This window comes from Scomber scombrus, chromosome 17, assembly GCF_963691925.1.
Source record: "Scomber scombrus chromosome 17, fScoSco1.1, whole genome shotgun sequence".
NCBI classification, from domain to species: domain Eukaryota; kingdom Metazoa; phylum Chordata; class Actinopteri; order Scombriformes; family Scombridae; genus Scomber; species Scomber scombrus.
In genome coordinates this window covers 3,383,506-3,403,505 of record NC_084986.1, presented here as the reverse complement: position 1 = coordinate 3,403,505, position 20,000 = coordinate 3,383,506, and the positions used below count along the sequence as shown (strand labels likewise).

The following is a 20,000-nucleotide window of genomic DNA, read 5'->3' as shown; positions in this document are numbered from 1 at the left end:
TCATGTCTCCACTTTGAATCTTAAAACTTGTTCTTTTTTCTCTCTCTCTCTTTATTGTTCTTTCTCTCTTTTGTTGTTGTCCTTTTACACTGGTTTCATTATATTCATAAAACTTATGACACTTTTTGAGATAATACTTTCATTTTCACAGTAAAACACAGAAACAACCAAACCTGCTGTGGTGTAAATCACAGAAAAAACAACTTTTATTTACACACAATCTTTATCTGGATACATGTTCCTGTTAATAACTGATGATTGGTAAATAAATAGATACATAAAGTAATGAAGTAGTGTTGCCTGCATTGCTCTCATATCTCAATATGTAAATTAAACTACCCACTTCTGCTCTATTGTTATATTTCACCTTGTTGTACAACATGTTTGATCTTAAATTGGCACACTGGAGCCGACTCCTCTCGCAGCCCTCGTGCTACCATCTGTTCGGCGACATCTTCATAATTTGGAGTATTTATTTAGCAAATTTCAAAACAAGCAAAAATGTGCTCGAGTGGCGCTGACCCACGGCCATGATATCTGGCAACTCATTTTACCTCCTGCTTGATTTGACAGAAGTCATCCATTTTTACACACTGTCTCCAGAGGGAAGGTATTCCAGCTCATCTCTGTAGTTTTTTTTGGCACTTCAACCTGTTGTGCTTTGAGATTAATCCGGCTCACGTTTACAGCTTGTGTGGTTAAAATATCCAGATACAAATCGCATGTTTACATCAGGTGTAAATCCTCATTCAGCTCGTCTCTCTTCAGCTCAGTGCGCTTTATTCACCCACACTGCACGAAAAGAAAAGCACATTTTCTCTATCTCTCACCCCCATTTACTCTTTTTCTCTCTCTGTCTCTCTGTAGTAATTAGCTATTAGCCGAGTTTCTCTAAGCTGTGAACTATCTCATTGAAATGACAGAAACCCTCAATTACAGGCATTACACACACTGACTGTGGCGGTTTAATGAAAGGGGAAGAGAGCGAGAGAGAAGATATATGCTGCTTGTAGGCGTATAAAAGATAAGATAAGGCACTTTGTTGTCATTATACTGCTGTGCAAGACAACAACACAACAAGATTATGATGGTACTCCCTGATATTAAAATGATATTAAAGCAATAAAAAAGAAAAAGGTCAAAATAGGAGCAGTATTCAATGTTATCAGTGTTATCTGGTAAATGATAAACAATTAGCAGTAACTTGGATGCAGTCAACAGTCTCAGTCATGTGTGTGTGTGTGTGTGTGTGTGTGTGTGTGTGTGTGTGTGTGTGTGTGTGTGTGTGTGTGTGTGTGTGTGTGTGTGTGTGCATTTGGGAGGGGGAGCTTGTAGAGGTTAGTTTGAGGAAGTTGTGGCAGGGTGCGTTGGGTCTTGGATGATGTTGTATGCCCCGCTAGATGTTGTCAACTGCAGCCATCTGTGTCCAATTATGTTTAGGGCCATCGTGATGATGACCCTCTGCTGAGCTTCCTCATCCTTCCTGGTGCAGCTGGGACACCACACTGTGCTGTAGTCATGGATGTATTATAAGAGCTGGATAGGGTGCTCTCGCTCAGCACATCAGACCATATTTTTCATAGTGGTATTTGGCGGTATTGCAAAGAAAAATCCCCCTGCAGCTCAAACAGCATTTCCCCCATAGACCACCAGTGTAAAAGAGACGTCTGTAAATCTGTTGAGAGGAAACCTCGAACTGCAGACAAGCTCAGTTATGACTCTTTATGTCATGAATTTTTCATCCATGGAGGCTTTATATGTGTAAAACTTTACTCGACTTGAGAAAAGCAATTTTTGCTCCAACTCTCGGTTCTTTTAAATCTTTTAAAACTGCACTGTAACTTTTTATTGTCCTGTTTTTAATCTATCATACTCTATTATAGTGTCATTTTATTTCTAATTTAACACTTTTAATCGTATTTAAATATTTTGCCATGTGTTGCTTTCATATTCAGTCCTGACGCATTTTTGTGTTTTATGTAAAGTACTTTGGATTTGCCTTGCCTTAAAATCCTGTGACATCATCACAATGTAACGTCTATGGGCTCAGTGGGAACTCGTGAGCAGGGTCAACAGGGGAAACATTACTGAGTATGTGCAGTGGGCCGCATAACATGGAAGCCAAACTGACAACTTCAAACATTTTTTGGTGTATGCGCCAGCCGAGCAACTCTTATATGACTGCATGGGCACCATTTTTGGTCCGGTATCCAGCTCTTATAATACATCATAATCATCATAATGTGTAGCAGGGTGTTTTTCCAGAGTGTGAAAGGCGACACTCCTTATTTGGCATGTCCTGGCTCCAAACAGAAAAGATGGCGTCGACCATAAGCTGCAACTCTGGACTTCAAACCAGCTTCAATAAAAACCAACAGGTGACGTCACACCTCTCTACGTCCATCTTTATATAGAGTCTGGACTTCAGTTATGGCTAAATGGGGGCAAAACAAGGAAGTAAACCCAGAAGCTAGAAACTTTTTTTTGGTGTATGCACCAGCTGAGCAATTCTTATAGGTCTGAATAGGTGCCATTTTTGGTTCGGTGTCTAGCTCTTATAATACATCTATGGCTGCAGTGTATTCACCGTGAGAGAAGGTTCTGCAGTCTGACTTCCCTCAGAAAGTCGATGCATTGTCGTTGCTTTCTGAAGACAGAGGAGGTGTGTACATCCCAGGAAACATAAATACGTGTCACACACAGGCTTACAATTAAAAACTCACTCATTGCACACACACACACAAGGTCACAGCAGCAGGGATCAGTGAGGGAGGAAAACGTAATCTCAGTAATCGAATTATTAAGCAGCTCTTTTTTGATTTAGGATATTCATCACCCAGACTGCCGGCACCAGAGTCTCTTAGCTAATTAACCGACAGAGCGACACGCGAGCAGACAACAGAAGCTTTGTTTGGGAGATTGGCGTTGATCACAAATACGAGGCCATCGTGATACAAATAAAAGTCGCCGCCTTCTGCAGAGAACAGATGTTGCCTCAGTAACGACCAACAGGGAGCGAAAAATGATCAACTAACCAGACGAGCTAAAAAACTAAAATCATCCTCAGTGTTGGTGGATTATCTGTTTGACATAAAACACAAAGTTTATATGAGCCGTTTAGCGGAGAGGTTGTGCTCATTCTGGGAACTGAAACCTTCAACCTGGCAGCTTTAATGCCTTGCTCACATGCAGAGGTTTATGAATAAATGATCCATTAAAGGAAAAATCCACCAGATGAATATCATCAGTCTGCGGGCGTTGTATGAATCCCAGGAGTTATTTTATGATGAAGTGCTGCAATTTTGTTTTCGTTGTAAACTCGCTCTCCTCGTCCCCTTTACTTCAGTTAGTCATTTACAATGTTTCCCAAAAAGCCTTTCAACACCATGCCTTGATATCCAATATACAAAAAGGGACAATTAAAAAAAACCATTATGTTTCTCATATCAGCTCAAATTTTTAAAAAAAAGAAAAAAACAACCCCTGTGTCCAATTTCCATACTAATTTCTGTTTTTCATCACTTCACTCTCTAAACTGTGAGGACGGCACCGTAGAGTAATGTTGACACTCGATATTGAAATCTGAATGAGACCAGCTTCCTTATTGTATCCTTGATTAATCTATTTATACGAGATCAATCCACATACAGCCCGAGCACATTAGTCCTGTTAATGGATTATTGGACTGCCTGTAAACATCTTTCTGTTTGAACTGTTTGAAAGGGGCATAGACAGAATACAGCTTGTGCTAATAGGATAATATTGTACTCACAGCGCTAAAGGCTTCCAGGCAGCTGTAAATCCACTTTAATAATGTTGTGAGCAGGCGCTCGGTGGCGGCGGCGGCGCACGGCTCAGAGTGCAAACACCGCACGCCTGTTTCCTCCGTGTTTATTATGTCAGTCGAGCGGTGAGTCAGTCAACATGAAAGTTAGTGTGATTATGAGTTGGGCAGGTAGGAAGGAGAGGATGTAAGTACACGTGAAAATGGATTTTAGGAATATACAGACAAATAATTACAGAGCTCGGTACAAATGTTAGTCAGTCAGGTGTTCAGTTAGGTGAGTTCAGCTAGTCGGTCAGTATTATAGGAACCAAGTGATAAGTGAGAAGTGCTTTTTGAATGACATGTAGACTATTATTAGAATGACATAAGAAGCTGACAAAAAACTACAAGAAAACACGTCCTTGCATACAGTAAAACAGAAATAGACAATCAAAAACTGCTTGATTTGCAGTTCAGGTGAAGAAGAGGGAGAAAAACGTGACAGCTGAATACGATGGTGGATAAAAAGATGAGTGAGGTCAGTGAGGTCTGGAGCTGGAGGAAAGCTTTAATAACTTTTTTCAGTCTGGTGACAGTCGCTGTCCTACTTCCAGTCATAAAAATGTATAAAATGATATTAATGATGAGCAAATAATCTGAATCCTTAAATGCTGCACCCAGACTGTCTGATTCTGATCAGTGGTGATGCCTTAATCAACTCTGATCCCTTATACATATTATAATGTCTTGTGTCCTATGGTGACAGATATCAAGCAGCACCCTGGCATCTCAAACAGATATCAGAGTAAAAAGTTATCACTAAAATGTAACACTGGGTAATGTGAGGTGACGTGAGGTGAGGTGTGTTCAGGGACTTACTTGATGTAGGTGTTGGCGTTGCCCTCAGGGAAGACGTACGGGTGTTTCTTCCTGAAGACGTGACCCACTCTGCTGCAGGGTAGGATCTCCAGACTGCCACCACACTGCCACACCCGGAAGGAGATCTCTGCAACACACACACAAGTTTATCTTTACATCCTTGTGAGGACACTCATTGACAAACCCAATTCTAACCTTAACTTAAAACCAAGTCTGAAGTCTCAAACAGCCTTTTAAAGTTGTGAGAACCAATCAAAATGTCCTCACAACACTGGTTTTCACAGACAAAATGATGATGCATATTCATAGATGAATCTGTTTTAAGCTGTTTGTCTGTTACAGTGTCATATTTCACTGCATCCTGTTTCTGCTATTCGCCTCATTTACAAAGAATAAAACTTTACAGTCTTCACATGTTGGTGTTAATTTAGTTGTTAAAGTCCCATCATTCATTTTCTGTAACCAAATATACTGCTTCGGTTTGTTGGGACATTAATCTCCCAGCAAACCTGTTCTCATGAAATCTCCCCATTTATCAAGAGTAACACTCAGATTTCTATCTAAGCTGCATAAAAGACAGTAGCAGACAGTCAAATCTGATCATTTTGCCAAAACAATTTCAGGCGAGGAAGGTCACCGAAAACGATGAAGACTTTCATGCAGCAGGTGTAATAATGTTTTTGCTGCAGTCATGATGCCTCAGAATCAGCTAAGAACACCCAACATTCAATGTGTGTACAACAGCAATGCAAATTATAACAACATTTACCTGCTCGTTATATATTATAAGACCAGCTGTGTTATCTAATGTTAACTGGGGAACGCTGCTAGTCTAAATTCACCATTCTTGTGAGTGTTTTTTTAAAGTGCAGTAAACTCACTGACCTGAAATGAACTCTTTGAATGCTTGTGTGTCAGGTATCATTTTAGCAGTTTCTCTCTCTCTCTCTGTTTGTGTGTGTGTGTGTGTGTGTGTGTGTAACTGGGCTCGTTGTTTATTTGAAGCCTTTTTTCATTCTCGTCTCCTCGTTAGTTTTCTACCCTGCACATCACGGCTAAGTGGGCCAAACCTTGGTGAATATTTGATGACCCGCTGACACGGACTCTGATTTGTTTGTTTGATTTAGTGTTTGTGTGTGTGACAAAGTGTGTGCGCTGTGTTACTGTAATATGTGTGTGTGTTGGTATGACCTGTTTACACTGTGCTTGTTCTCTAAAGTGAGCACAGAAACACACACAAGATACAACTAGCGTCACTTTAGTTCACATCATTGTGTTTGTGACTGTGTGTGTGTGTGTGTGTGTGTGTTCTCTAAGAGTTAGTGCTATTTAATTCACATAGTTGATGTCTGTCTGTGAGCTCAGTGAAGAGAAGGAATGATGAGTTTCCACAAAGAACGAGCCACTGAGAACTTAAGAAAGTTTTATATTGATTGTGAAGGAGAGAGAGACACAGATAGTGAGAGGGAGAGGAAGTGAAAATGAGAGTGTGGATGGGGTTTGATGAGGAAGAGGAGAGATGGAAGTAAAGATGAAACACCAGAGAGTACAAAGGAGAGAGAGAAGTCAGTGAGATACTGAGATACTGACACAGAGCCTGTGAGACTGACAGAAACATGACGGAGAGCAAATGAGTGTGTGTGTGTGTGTGTGTGTGTGTGTGTGTGTGTGCGTCAGAGAGATGGAGGAAAAAAACAGTCTTTCATTGATTTGAGAGAAGCAGCAGTTCAGCAATCAGCAAACTGACTCCAACCCTCTATTACTGAGCACACACATATATTTGCAAGTGCACACACACACACACACACACACACACACACACACACACACACACACACACACACACACACACACACACACACACACACACACACACACACACACACACACACACATCAGACCATGCTCACTTTTGGGGACATTGCATAGACCTACATTAATTTCCTGGAGACCTTAACCACTGACCCAAAAATCAGCTTTTTCCCAATTGGGGACAAGCCGTCTCCAATTAACTGTTCCTAAGTCTAAAATGTGCCCCCAAAAGTAGCCACACACACACACACCCACACACACACACACCCACACACACCCACACACACACACACACACACACACACACACACACACACACACACACACACACACACACACACACACACACACACACACACACACAGTTGAGATGGGTGGAGGCAGGTAGCAGCAGGAGAGCCAGATGTTGCTGCTGGATTGATGTCAGACTGTAACGACTTTCTGTGCTGAAAGTAAAGTTCACCTTCGTTCAGCTGATGTTAAAGGACCTCTGTATTCCTGTCAGTTAACTCAGCGGCTTGATCATTTCTCCCTTATTTGTGATTTGCCCAGCTGTTCATGGCCTAATCCTGTACTCTTCATCTAAAACCTGACCCCGTCTTCCACAAAATACATTTACATACTGTTAATTTACTTTGTCAAATACATTTTATCTGGATCATGTTCAGTGGTGAGTTTAATTTTCAATCCTGCACAGAATCATAGAGGGAGGTTGGGTGGGAATAATTGGGCTGACAAAGCATAAAACTTTGACCCTGGAGGATTGTGCATCCTACGTGTTTTGGTGGTTAAATATTGACTTACGGCTGAGATATTGAACCGTGACGCCCCCCCGGTTTAAACCTCACCATGGGAGCGTTGTTAAATCTCTCCCTTGTTTATCTGTCTACTATCACTATCTAATACATGCATACAAATCATGACCCTCAAAATGTAATATAAATAAATTAAAAAGTCATTTCTGACTTTAAGCACAAGGGATGTGTTGACTATGATCTATTAACCAATACTTTACAAAACATAACCATAATAATGTTCCTCCAGCAGATATTCTAGGAAAAACATGGAATATATTTTGCAGATAGTATGTTAATATAATAATTAACATTTTTTAATTTTGTTGGATAAATGGACATTTTAGAAGACAAGCTGCAAAAAAATCAGAACAACTCAACTTATAACTAATCACTAAGCTCACAACTGTTATGAATAATAAAATTAATCACTGGTTCCAGTCTCTCAAATGTTAATATTTGCTGTTTTTTTAAGTCTTCTTGTGAACTTAATATCTTTGGATTTTGGATAATTCATTGGACAAAACAAACTATCTGAATTCAAACTTTTTTTGGGATAGATTTTGAATTATTTTCTCACAAATCAGAAAGAGGAAAGAGATGGAACTTCTCAGGCAGTTGAAGGATGCTGTAACATACATGATAGATGATTGTATTATGTATGTATGCTTATGTCAGGAGACTTTATGTTCAGTATTACAGATGCACACAGGAGCTCATGATAGATTCAATCTGACCTCCACAATTCAGGAAATCAAAATTTGATCACAACAACTTATTCGATTAATGAAGACGATAACTGAAAGATTCATCTTCAGTGGAAAGAATCATTATATGTAGCCTGACTAAGAACATAATCCATAAATCTAAATATTTTATTCTGTAAGTAAATATTTCATAACATGACATTGTTAAGTGAATAAAAATGATCTAAAATCTCATCCAACTTTCCAAAAGGAGCCTGTTAAACTGAAGGTTTATCCCTTTATTATTTCTAATATACTCAACAACATTTATGTGTAATAATCCGTCTTTCTCGGCAGGTTGTTAACTTGTTAAAACATCTTAAACTGAGAAGAAACCAGTAATCTCTCACTGCTGGTTTCATGTACTCATTTCTTTTTTTTAATTATGAGATTTCAGTCAGTCGACTTTCATCTGGTAACATTCCTCCAAACTTCTGTAACTCTTTCTGGTTTCTTCTCAGGTTACAAATATTCTCGGTCCTGTGCGTTCGTCACTGAGACTCGATGGGGAGCAAGACTTCGTTTGAAGTTTCTAACTAGTGTAAAATCTTAAAATATGAACACGTATATTTCAAAGGACCCTGCAGGAGTCACGGTTGTTTGTGCTGAATCTCTTACAGGTCAGCTTCAGGTCCAGTATGGAGAGAAGGAACTATTACTACCAAGATTTATTCATACAAACACATGGACACATCAGATGGACTGAACAGACTTTATACTCTATAATATAAAGTATTGACTCTAGTGACGTGTTTAGATTTTTATTTTTTATTTACTTAACATGTGTCAGTAATGCACCAGTATTACATCAGCTTAAATCACTGCAACGTGTTTTCACCATTCCTCTGCCAGGTTGATGATGATAATGAAAACATACTGTCAGACTATCAGAGTTTCAGAAGCCAAAAAAAAAAGAAAAGAAGATAAATTACAGCTCTCCATATGTTCAAAGCTCCAGATTTGGCTCAGAAAACAGTTTGCATCACTATGAAGGCACTACGAATTAAATGCAATCCTGGTGTAATCATCCCACATCTGCACAGCGGGACTGTTGTTTTAATTTGAGAGATGAGAGGAGGGTAGACTAGAAGGAGGGAGAAGTTACTGTAAGATCCATCGATTCTTCTTTGAAAAATAAGTGTTGCAATGTTTTTATACAACTATTAATCTTTATATCGAGAGAAGACTAAAACCACTGAGTCCACTCATTACAGAATATCTCAGGTTTTATTTACATTTATAATTTGCAAATATTAAAATCTGTAATAGAAACAAAAAAATAATTAATGTGGAAATCTTGGTGTGTTAATAAAAAATTAAACTGCATTTTTATTTTACAATTTTATTGTAATTCAGCTCAACCTTTAGATGGAAACGTGGCTTGTGATGGATGTCAGGGTGAAATAAATTAACTGACTCACCAAAGTTCTCCCCGCCCCAGATGTCCATGGCGGTGTCATATTTGCCGAGGTGATTGAACCAGGACCTGTCAATCACAAAGAGCCCGCCTGCAATGATGGGAGTCCTGCCAGAGAGAGAGAGAGACAATGAAAAGGAGAAGAGAGAGAGCATGTTTAAAAAAAGAGAGAGAGAGTGTGATGGCTGCATTGTATAATGTGTATGTTCTTTCTATTGAATCTGTAAAATCTAATCTTGTGCTGCCAGATTTAAGTCTCATGGAGCTCACAGGTCTGAAGATCTTGTGATGATGACACCTTTAAAAATCATCAAGGAGCCATTTGATTGGTTATAAGTTTACAAAAAAAAGAACAAATTTAAAGAAGAAAACAACATCTCCTGTTTTTTTTGGGGGGTGTTTATTAAATCTCAGCAGCAGCCGTCATTTTATTGAACAGCAATCTTTGTTCTTAACATTTTCTCACAGACATCTGCGCCTGAATCTAATCTAATCTCATCTAATCTAATCCAAAGACTCTTACTACTTCTTTAGATGCTTTATGTGTTTTTCGAAAATAGAAATGAGCCAGTGAGCTTGTTGGTTTGCTGCCACACACACACACACAAACAATTACACACAAAAACCACACACATACGCACACAAAACACACAGGCTGAATCATGAGCTGAAGGCCAGCATGCATCATCTAATACCTTCTGTTTATTAATGATTATCCTGCTGCACCGCCTGCAAATAGCATTCTGTGTGTATGAGAGCGAGTCTGAATGTGCCGTATGTATTGTATGCATCACATACCTTACATCCACCATACGGACACATACATACAGACTGTGGGCGGATGCACATAAAACTTCCCTTCGTACTTGTGTGTGTGCAGGAATGTAAATATGTGTGCGTGTGAAAGCATGTGCTTGTGTTACCGCAGTGTGTGTGTGTGTGTGTGTGTGTGGACCGTATACGTGACTGTCGTGCTGGTTTTTGTGTGTATGTACTTGTATTAATGGGAGCAAACTGAGGAAATTAAACAGCATGAAATAACTTGGCAAATAAATGAAATGAGACAAAGCTAGTGTGTGTGCACGCGTGTGTGTGTGTGCTCTTGTTCTTATGTCTTTGTGAGGACCGTGTTTTAAAGCTACATAGTGAGGACACTTCCTGAACGTCCGCTCCTGATTTAACCAACAATTGGCTTTAGGGTTTAAGTTAGGTAAAGGTTAAGGTTTTAAGTAATGGTGACATGATTTTACAATTCTAGAAAGTTATCACATCCACAAATATTACATCCTCCTCCTCAACAATCATGTGTTGAGCAGCAGATTTATGTAGTTCATGTAACAGAGTTATTAAGCAGGAATTTGAGTTTGCACATTGCACTGCAGACTTGTCCTTCTTTGCTGGAGCCTGTCAATAAAAGAGGAAGCTGCATCTTTTAACACTGTGCTAATATTGATCTGAACAGGCCTTATAGCAGCACTGGAAGGTACTAAAGTTTATTCTACTTAATACTTCTACTCCTCTACATTTATTTGACAGTGATAGTTGGTAGTATGGCATTGCAGAGGTCAGTTTGCAAAGGCCATTTTATGTGAAAGAGCTGCGAGGCAGAGTGTACATGCAGAGATTGAGCCAAGGAGCAGGATGCGTGATGTGAGAATGCAGGAGATGAGGGTGGGGTTGTGGAAAATAACAGGAGACAGTGGTAGGTGTTTTGGCTTCTGTAGCTCTGTCTATCTTTGTATATAATGTTCACCTGGGTGTGTGCAAGTCAGTCTCTCTTTTTCTTTACAGAATTAAATAACTCCCTTTACATAAGTCATAAAGTCTATGAATTGTCATTTTCGGCACGAGTAAGACACAATATAGATATAAGAACTATGACACAAGTTATGTGTAGTGATATTCATGCATTATGTCAATGAGTGTGTCCTCACAAGCATGGTGTATAAATGTGTGTCTGGTCCTAGACAGACACGGTGACTCAGGCCAGCCTCTGCAGGTTTGATGTTACACAGACAGAAGCAGCACATTGACATCCAGGTAGAGACAGACCATCAAAATAAACAAGCTAAACTCTATGTCTCTACTCCTATCTCCATAACACACACACACATATACGCACACACACACACACACACGCACACACACACACACACACACACACACACACACACACACACACACCATCACCACTTGTTCATCTGTGAGAGTTTAACACTCCGCCTCCTCTAAAAAAACAAGTCAGATAGTCACAAGTTGGCACAGGGATGATTCTGTGTTTCTGCCACCAAGCTCTGACTTATGAAGAAGGAACAGAGCCAAAGTTTATTATTTATAACTCTGTGTGTGTGTGTGTGTGTGTGTGTGTGTGTGTGTGTGTGTGTGTGTGTGTGTGTGTGTGCACGTGCATGTGAGTTTGGGTCTGTGGCTCATCTCCCGTCCCTCTGTTTGTTTGTTCATCTCTCCGAAGCAAATGCTCTGTCAGGCATCAATGATCCGCTTTTGTGTAAATGAGTGAAGCGCCTCACCTCGGCCCAGCAGGAGGCGCTGCAGCAATGCCAGGTCAAAACAGGGGTGACACATTTGTTATTGATTGCTGCAGGAGGGATTCTATGTTATTTTAGCAGTACAGCGTTACTACAGTATTATAATTAAATTATAGTATTATTATTCTTATTTTTCAGGATTTGCTGCAATAATCTGACATGAAATAATGTGTTTCTTATATCTTGAGAAAGTTTTCTGGATTGTGAACATTTTTGATGCATTGCGAGCATATGTTTAATTATAACATAACTAATGGTGGAGTTAAATTTGGGACCCATTCCTTGCAGAATCAGGTGAGATCTATATATGGACTTAGTCACATGTTAGGCACATGATGAAGATGTAATGTTGAAACATCATAGCTGTTCTTCATATCAGTTGAAAGCATTTAGGACAAATGGGAAGTCCAGCTTTGTTCAGCTCTGCTCTGAGCAAATGAGCGGAGCTTCGAGGGGAGACAGTAGCATCATAAACGAGGCTCTGCCTTAAACACAATCTGATTTTTCTTTTAAAATCATTAAAGAAAGAAATAAACTCTTTGCACAGATTTCCACATTCTTTACTGTGAGGTTAAGTAACCAGACATGTCAGCATTAATTTGACATTTTGATGACCTGATTTTATAACTTTGGATAAAGAGTATTATATTTGAATATTTGTATTTTGCTTTGTATATATTCCAGTTAAGCGTTTGTGTGTGATTAGTGTGATGGAGACTACAGATGGAAATGATCTAGTAGTTACATTTGGTACCAAGCATCTCTTCTCTTTGTTTGAGATCAATGTAATTTGATAAACTGTGGTTCAGTATACTGTCACTTTGCTGCTGTCCAGTCTGACGAGCATCATCATGCCTCTCCAAGGGACAAACTCTCCAAACACACACAGTCCATAAACTCGGCGGTCGACAAAAAATAAAAAAAATGGTAGTTTTTGACCAAATCTTGTGTAGCAGATTTAACAAAGGAATTCATGGAAAGATAACAGACTTTTGGGGTTTGATAAGAAGCCAAAATGTGCTCAAAGTTGAGGATGAGTGTGCGGTGAAAACGAATGAAAGAAGAAAAGTGATATTGTACTTCTTACAAACACAATCTGAAGGCACCATGTTGTATCTTTGTAGACATATATGTGTGTAAATTCTGTTGTTTTTTTTTTTTATCATTGATGCCATTAAGCCTTTACTGGTCAGCAGATAACATTATGTAAAAACCACAGAACAAAGATTCTTCTTAATATCAAACTTCTGAAACACTTGCAGCATTTATCACATCTGAAATATTTACATTTTAAGTATGGAATAGATCCAGTTGTCAAGTATAATAGTTCAATATTAAAGGATATATAGAAGGAAATACTGCAGTCTAGACAAAATCTATTTCTCTCTGTATGGATACTGTGAACACGCACAGACAGAAACACTCAGACCACATTTAGCAGCAATTAAAACTCTTAACTCAAGCTTGAAAATGGAAAGTGAGGATCAGGGTTAAACACCCACATTAAACTTCTTCTGGCAGGTTTTTATGTATTTATTTATTAAACTTTATGAACATAAGGAAAGCTTCATCTGATTTGAGCTTTCTGATTTTCAATGAAGAAAATAATATCTAATTTTCCAGTTTTCCTGTATAAATGTCAGTCTGGTTATTTACTACGATAATGAAAATACTCAATTAAACATCTTCCCTCTTTTCCACCTCTCTGTTAATCTCCTCCATATGTTTCTGCACGTTTCTCTCCCTGTTTCTCTTTCTCCCTCTTCTACCTCTCCTATGTATTTTTGTGGCTTTCTGTCTTTCCTACACACTCTCTACTGTACATATGTGTGTCTGTGTGTATTGTCTTTATACTGCATGTGTCTGTGTGTGTCAGCGTGTTACTTGATAGGCTGGGTCGGGTCAGTCCGGCGAGCTCTCTGCTCTGGTGACAGCTGCTCCCACTTAAAATGGAGACTCCAATCAAAACCTGGGAGACAAAAGAAATACAAATATACAGTTTATACATTATACTGTATAGATTTAGAAAGAATTTTGTATTTTAGCAAAGCTTCATTAAATAAAGAACATCTCAACTTTACATCTTCATCAGATAATATTCAGCAGATGGTCCATCTATGACTTCACCTGATTGGACCCTTTAACTTTAGCAGTTTGGTTATATTGACCCAGCGTTACACTCAATAAGTTTTAATTAAAAACTGTCACAAATGTATTGTTGCATGTACACAAACACTGTGTATATGACATTTGAAAGATACACACATTATTAAAAATGAATAACAAAATGTAATATGTAAGAGTAAAAAGAGTGGACTAGATTATAAGAAGCGTTAATTTGGGAAGAAAAGTAAAGTCAAGTAGAAGATAAAATTAATTAATTGGGTCAAAACAACCTCTTGTATTGAGTGGCTTACATTAACCCAGTATTGTGTTGGTTCTATATTGACCCAAACTGGGTAACATTTTAACCCAGTGCTTTTTAGTGAGTAATCAATTACATCAATAACATTAACATATGGGCCACACGTCATGCTTTCCTGAAGCATCTCCTCAGCGTGCGGGTGTCGAGGGTTTCTGCCTTTCAGCCAACGCGACTGATAACGTGTTGGGATGCGCATACATCACCGTGAGGCATTCATTAAGACAATGGTGTAAGAATGAGGATAAAAAGGAGGAATTCATGCATTAAGATGAATTAGTAAACTGATAATTACTTTACAAATTGTAGATTTAGTCTTTATTGTAACATTTATCCGTTGTATCTGTCTGTTGCATTTGTATTTTATATATTTTTATATATATATATATATAATAAATAAAGCATTAGAGTTTTCTGTATGTGTGTATGTACATGTTTGTGTGCACTTGTGTTGGCTTGTGAAGGTGTGTGTGTTTGCTGATATGGCAGTCTGGCAGGATAAGAAGCTGCTGCCACAGCATTCCCATCCCCCATTTGTGCGTGTGTGTGTCTGTAAACATCAACATGCGTGAGTCTGTATGTCTCAACATGTATGTGTGTGTGTGTGTGTGTGTGTGTGTGTGTGTGTGTGTGTGTGTGTGTGTGTGTGTGTGTGTGTGTGTGTGTGTGTGTGTGTGTGTGAGAGAGAGAGAGAGAGAAAAGGCCGTGGACAGGGCTATTATCAGCATTGATTGGCTGGTTCCTGTTACCAACAGAGGAAGATTGGAATAAGACAGGCTAATGGGAAGAGAGAGGGTCTATGAAGCTCTTAGAGCAGATTGGCTTGAGAGAAAGCGAGGGATGACAGAGGAGGACGAGTGGAGAGCACGGTTGTGTATTGTTATGATGTATTATCAGACCATTTGACTTCAGCTCATCTGTAACTCGTGTCAGGCTAAAAGGATGTTATACATCGTCGGTCCTTGATGCTCGATGCATTACACGACAATTACTGATTCATCCAAACGTCCTCCACTCTCTGCTTTCACTGCAATTATGAGTCCTTTCTTGGTTTCAGGTTTCCCACAATGCATTTCAGAAACTCATCTCAAAACAGGCAAAGCTGTGACGTACAGGAGATCTGATCGCAGCCACCATTTGTAAATAAAAGTCTTGAAGGTTCGGATAGACATGAAACTCTCCTGGTTGAATCATCAGTTACTATAGATGAACAAATAGAAATGATCTGCTTCTTTCATGAAAGTCTGTGTACATGAAAACAAAGAAAAGTGAACCTGACTTAAGACAAGGGATGTGTTTTTCTAACGAACATCCAATCATCAAACCTGACATTCGGTTGAGTGCTAAGTTAACGGTGCTCTGATTTGTAATAAAACAATAATACCCTCTACCCTTTAAGTCAATTCATTTTGGTTTGTCGGTGCAAACCAAAATTGTATTTTGTATTTTCAGCCGTCTGTCATTCTGAAGTGACAAATATGATTGAAACCTGACATCCATAACATTAACCTATGGTGTCATTAAATGATGCAAGAAACAAAAGAATGTAATATGAATATAATTAAAAGAATAATTAAAGTAGGGAGGAATATTTTCATAAACGGTACTTTCTCCAACTTCCCAACTCCAACATGCTCCAGTTTTGCTCCCAGCTCAGTAGAGATGATTTTGAACGTGAGCTCAGTTTATATTTGTAATATCTACCTGAGATGAGATTATATTCGAGTGAAAAACTCCTCATACCACCGAGATCCAACATAAACACCTTTAGGGTCATCACAAGAAACTAATACTTCAAAAGGTGTCAAAACTGTGTCAAAGCCTGAATATTACAGGTTCCTGACACAGAGAACAGGCTCATGAATTCATCATGAAGGCTTCTTCATAAAGCAGGAACCCTCTGGGCTTTCTCTCTGTCATCAAAAGATGCCTGAAGGAGCCGTTTTTATTTCACAGAGTGCAGATGGAGAGTTTTCATACCTCCACGAAGATCAGCAGAGGCCGCCACGTAGGCAAATGTGTCCATGTTGATGATGTCGATGACGGGGCTGACCACACGGGTTGGGTCCTGGGTACGCACAAAAACAGGAACACATTCATGATGGGTTAGAGCTGTGAAGCAAAGTTGAAAAAAAGGACAAAATACTGAAAAGAGAATGACAGAAAGAGAAATAAAGGAGAGGAAAAAAGAGAAAAGGACCAACTGAATGTGTTCCTGTGAGTAGATCATCAAATTCCTTTGTAATAAATGAGATTTTCAGTCCAGTGTGTGTGCACGTGTGTGTGAAAGAGACTGTATATTCCAAGGTCGTTATATTACACCACATTAAAAGGAGTTTCAGTCATTCAGCACCAATCATGCAAGCAGCACATTTAGTGAGGTGAGCGTGACCTCTACCTCTGTTCACCATTCTATTCCATTTGATTCACTTTAATGGCCTTAATGTCCGACTGTTGAGCCACAGTAAAATAAGAAATGCTGGAAAACTCTTCCAAATGAAAGGATGAATGAGCACAAAAAGGAATAAAACGGAGATTTAATGCACATAAACAGAAGGGATGTTGACATGTTTGGAGAGGCTGTGTGGGTCTTTCTATTTATTAGTTTTATGGATTTACACAATGAGACGACAGCTTGAGAACTGACTTCACATACAGTTTGGGAGTAGGGAGAGCTGCTGGTTATGGAAGTGCTTTTTCCTCATTCTGCATTTTTTCATTTCAAATATTTATTTATACGACATCGCCAATATAACCTAACATCATGACCAACAGTTTCAATTATTTCAACTTTGATTCTGAGATATAACATTTTGTCTGAGATTTTGGCGAAGTGGACAGTAAAGAATACTACAATACCCATGAGCCTCGGCTGCTGTCGCTACAGAGAAGAAGCCGCGAGCATGAATTCACTCAAAACTGACTCACAAATTATATGTGAACTGATTCATTCTGTACATTGTAAAAACAGAAACTTCTCAACACTGTATTCTGTAGCATTTGCCCCCTTAACGATGCATGTGACCACATTTTGAGATCAGTGATTGGCTGTTTTGTGCTGAAATCCAAATTGGGAGTCGTATTAACTTCTACCCACACATTTGTACGTAAACAGTCTTGTACTTTTGACTTTTAACTAAAGAACAAGGCATTTTCTAAGGGAGATGTCCATCTTTTGTACTGATGATTTAACCAGGAGAGTTTTATATTGAAATCATATAAGTGCTCAAACTGTGAGTCACGTAACATTGTCTATGGGGAAAATTAATAGGATTTTTATTTTGGGAACCAGCTGGGTCTGAAATAGCTTCTTCTACTTTGCAACTGTTTATTGAAAACAAAAGGTCGTTAACTTACACATCGGACAAAATGAACACAATAAAAATGTTAGAGGTGATATCATTTTTTGTCAGTATATCACTCACTCCTGTTTAATCATCCATAGGGGGGGGGGGAAGATGTGGCTCAGTAAGTCCCTTCGTTAAACCTTAAACTGAGTCTTAAACCCTTTTAAAAGTGCAAACTGGCAAAATATCAGCACTTGATTTCACTCATATTTCTATCTTGATGGCACCATTTGCTCTTTACAAGGATAAAAGTACAACACACACACACACACACACACACACACACACACACACACAAAACCACACACACACACACACACACACACACACACACACACACACACACACACACAGGCCCGTGCCAGACTTGGACTCCCTGTTAAATCATGGAGTGTCCCTCTATTAGTTTGGTCAAACGGCTGGATGCGTCTTCAGCCAGTGATATTACAGAGCAGGTGGAGCGGTTCTGGACCATTAGCTGCAGGGTCAGTGCAAGGGGACGCAGGCAGCATCTCTACAGCTCCAGCCACATTACAAAGCACTGCGTCTGCTTTAATAGCTGTTAGGGTAATGACACTGTGCAGCACTCAGGGTGAAGCATTTGCGACATTACTGTTGTAATTGGATGAGCGTTATTTTCAAATCGCTGGGGAGCTGTTTCTTAATTTCAGCCGTTTCCTCTTTTTTTTTTTTTTTTTTGCCACCTGATTTGAACATTTGGAATGAGAACATTTAATGAACAAGCTGAGAGGAAACTGACCCCAAACATCCTGTATCATCACCATCCTTCATGCATCTGTCCTGCATCATTGCTGGATTACGACTACTCATATTATGTTCCTGAATAATACGCAGTACGATAGAGATAGAATATTAAAAAATAAGGAATCTGCAAGAGTAGACTTTTAACTTCTGTCTAAAATGCTACACAAGAACATAGAAGTTAACAGAAGTGCTATTTGAAGGTTTTAAACTGCTGAGATGTCATATCTTCAGATTAAACTGACAGTACATAACTCTGCTGACTTGATTTTGGCTTCAGTCGTTTTGTAGTTTTGTAAAGACACTGATCAAAGACTGCTGCTAACATATGAAATCTGAATCCACCATTCCAATAAAAGAAAAGCACAGTTTTCACTGCATGTTTGTGCCTTTTTATCTTCTGGCTTTTTATTCTTAGAAAAGCAGTGTCAGTGTTAGTTGTGTTTGGCTCCTGGAAGCTCTCTGGGCACTCCTCCTGGGCTAACCTTCATTAGTCTGCTTTCTTGGCACAATCTTCCTTGTTAGGCTCTGGTTGCTTTGCTACTCAGGCTAAATATTCCTCCTGTATCAGAGTTAAAACATGAAACACATCACTCTCTTACTCACCTACCCACACAACCTTGAGAAAAGTCATCACACACTGGGCATACACCTGAAGTCATTCACCATTCTTCCTATTATTAGCTATTCATTGTGTTTGTTTTTTAGTTCTCTCTCTCTTTTTTTTTAAAGGATTTCTTTTTGTGCTTTTTTTGCCTTTATTTAGTCAGTAACTGGCAGAGAGGCCAACAGGAAACAGGGAGAAAGAGAGAAAGAGAGAGAGGGGAATGACCTGCAGCAAAGGTTCCTGGCTGGATAGGAACCAGGCATTCTAAGCACTCAACCACCAGGGCGCTCAAAGTGTTTTAGTCTTCTCTGATTCTTTAGTTATGGCTAAATTATCCGACAATACAACATAAAAATCCCTATTACCATCATCTCTCGTCTATGACATCAACAGTAGACTTATTCATTCATATGTAATCAGTAGAGAATAGCATGAATGCAGCCCAGTTGTACGTTTCTGAAAACCACAAATCTCTGTTTCAACAGTATGTAATATAGAGAAACTCACATAGTTTAGATCTATAAGAGCTGACTTTCTTCAAGACGAGTCAGGTGGATTGTTAGAGCCTTAGTTAGACAGAAGAAAGCTGGAAAAGCATCAAAGCAGCAGAGAGTACCGCTCGCTTCTTATTTCAACCCTAACCCCAAAACCAATTGTTTTCATTTCAAACCCAAACCATAACGTTCCCCTCACTCTAACCAAATGTTTTTTATGCCTAAATCTAACCAGACCTTAACCACAGCGTCGTCACACCATGAAACATCATTACTCATTTAATTTGTTGTTCAATGACATGCTTAAAATGTGATCAATGTGTGGTTCTGCAGAAACATACAACGCCTATGTTTTATTGTGTTTGTTGAGTGTGTGTGTTACTGTTGTTGTAGCAAAGTTAGAATGTC

At 39.0% G+C, this 20,000-nt stretch overlaps 1 protein-coding gene across 1 annotated transcript in view; it reads right to left on the bottom strand.

Annotated features, from left to right (window-relative positions):
* The window catches only part of galnt14 (UDP-N-acetyl-alpha-D-galactosamine:polypeptide N-acetylgalactosaminyltransferase 14 (GalNAc-T14)), a 182,689-nt gene that overhangs the window by 19,125 nt on the left and 143,564 nt on the right, over positions 1 to 20,000 (bottom strand). The window contains exons 7-10 of the mRNA XM_062437652.1: positions 16,363 to 16,450; positions 13,845 to 13,929; positions 9,419 to 9,522; positions 4,646 to 4,772 (exon numbers count right to left, since the gene is read on the bottom strand). Coding sequence (XP_062293636.1) covers positions 4,646 to 4,772; positions 9,419 to 9,522; positions 13,845 to 13,929; positions 16,363 to 16,450 — 404 coding nt within the window. The remainder of the gene's footprint in view (positions 1 to 4,645; positions 4,773 to 9,418; positions 9,523 to 13,844; positions 13,930 to 16,362; positions 16,451 to 20,000) is intronic.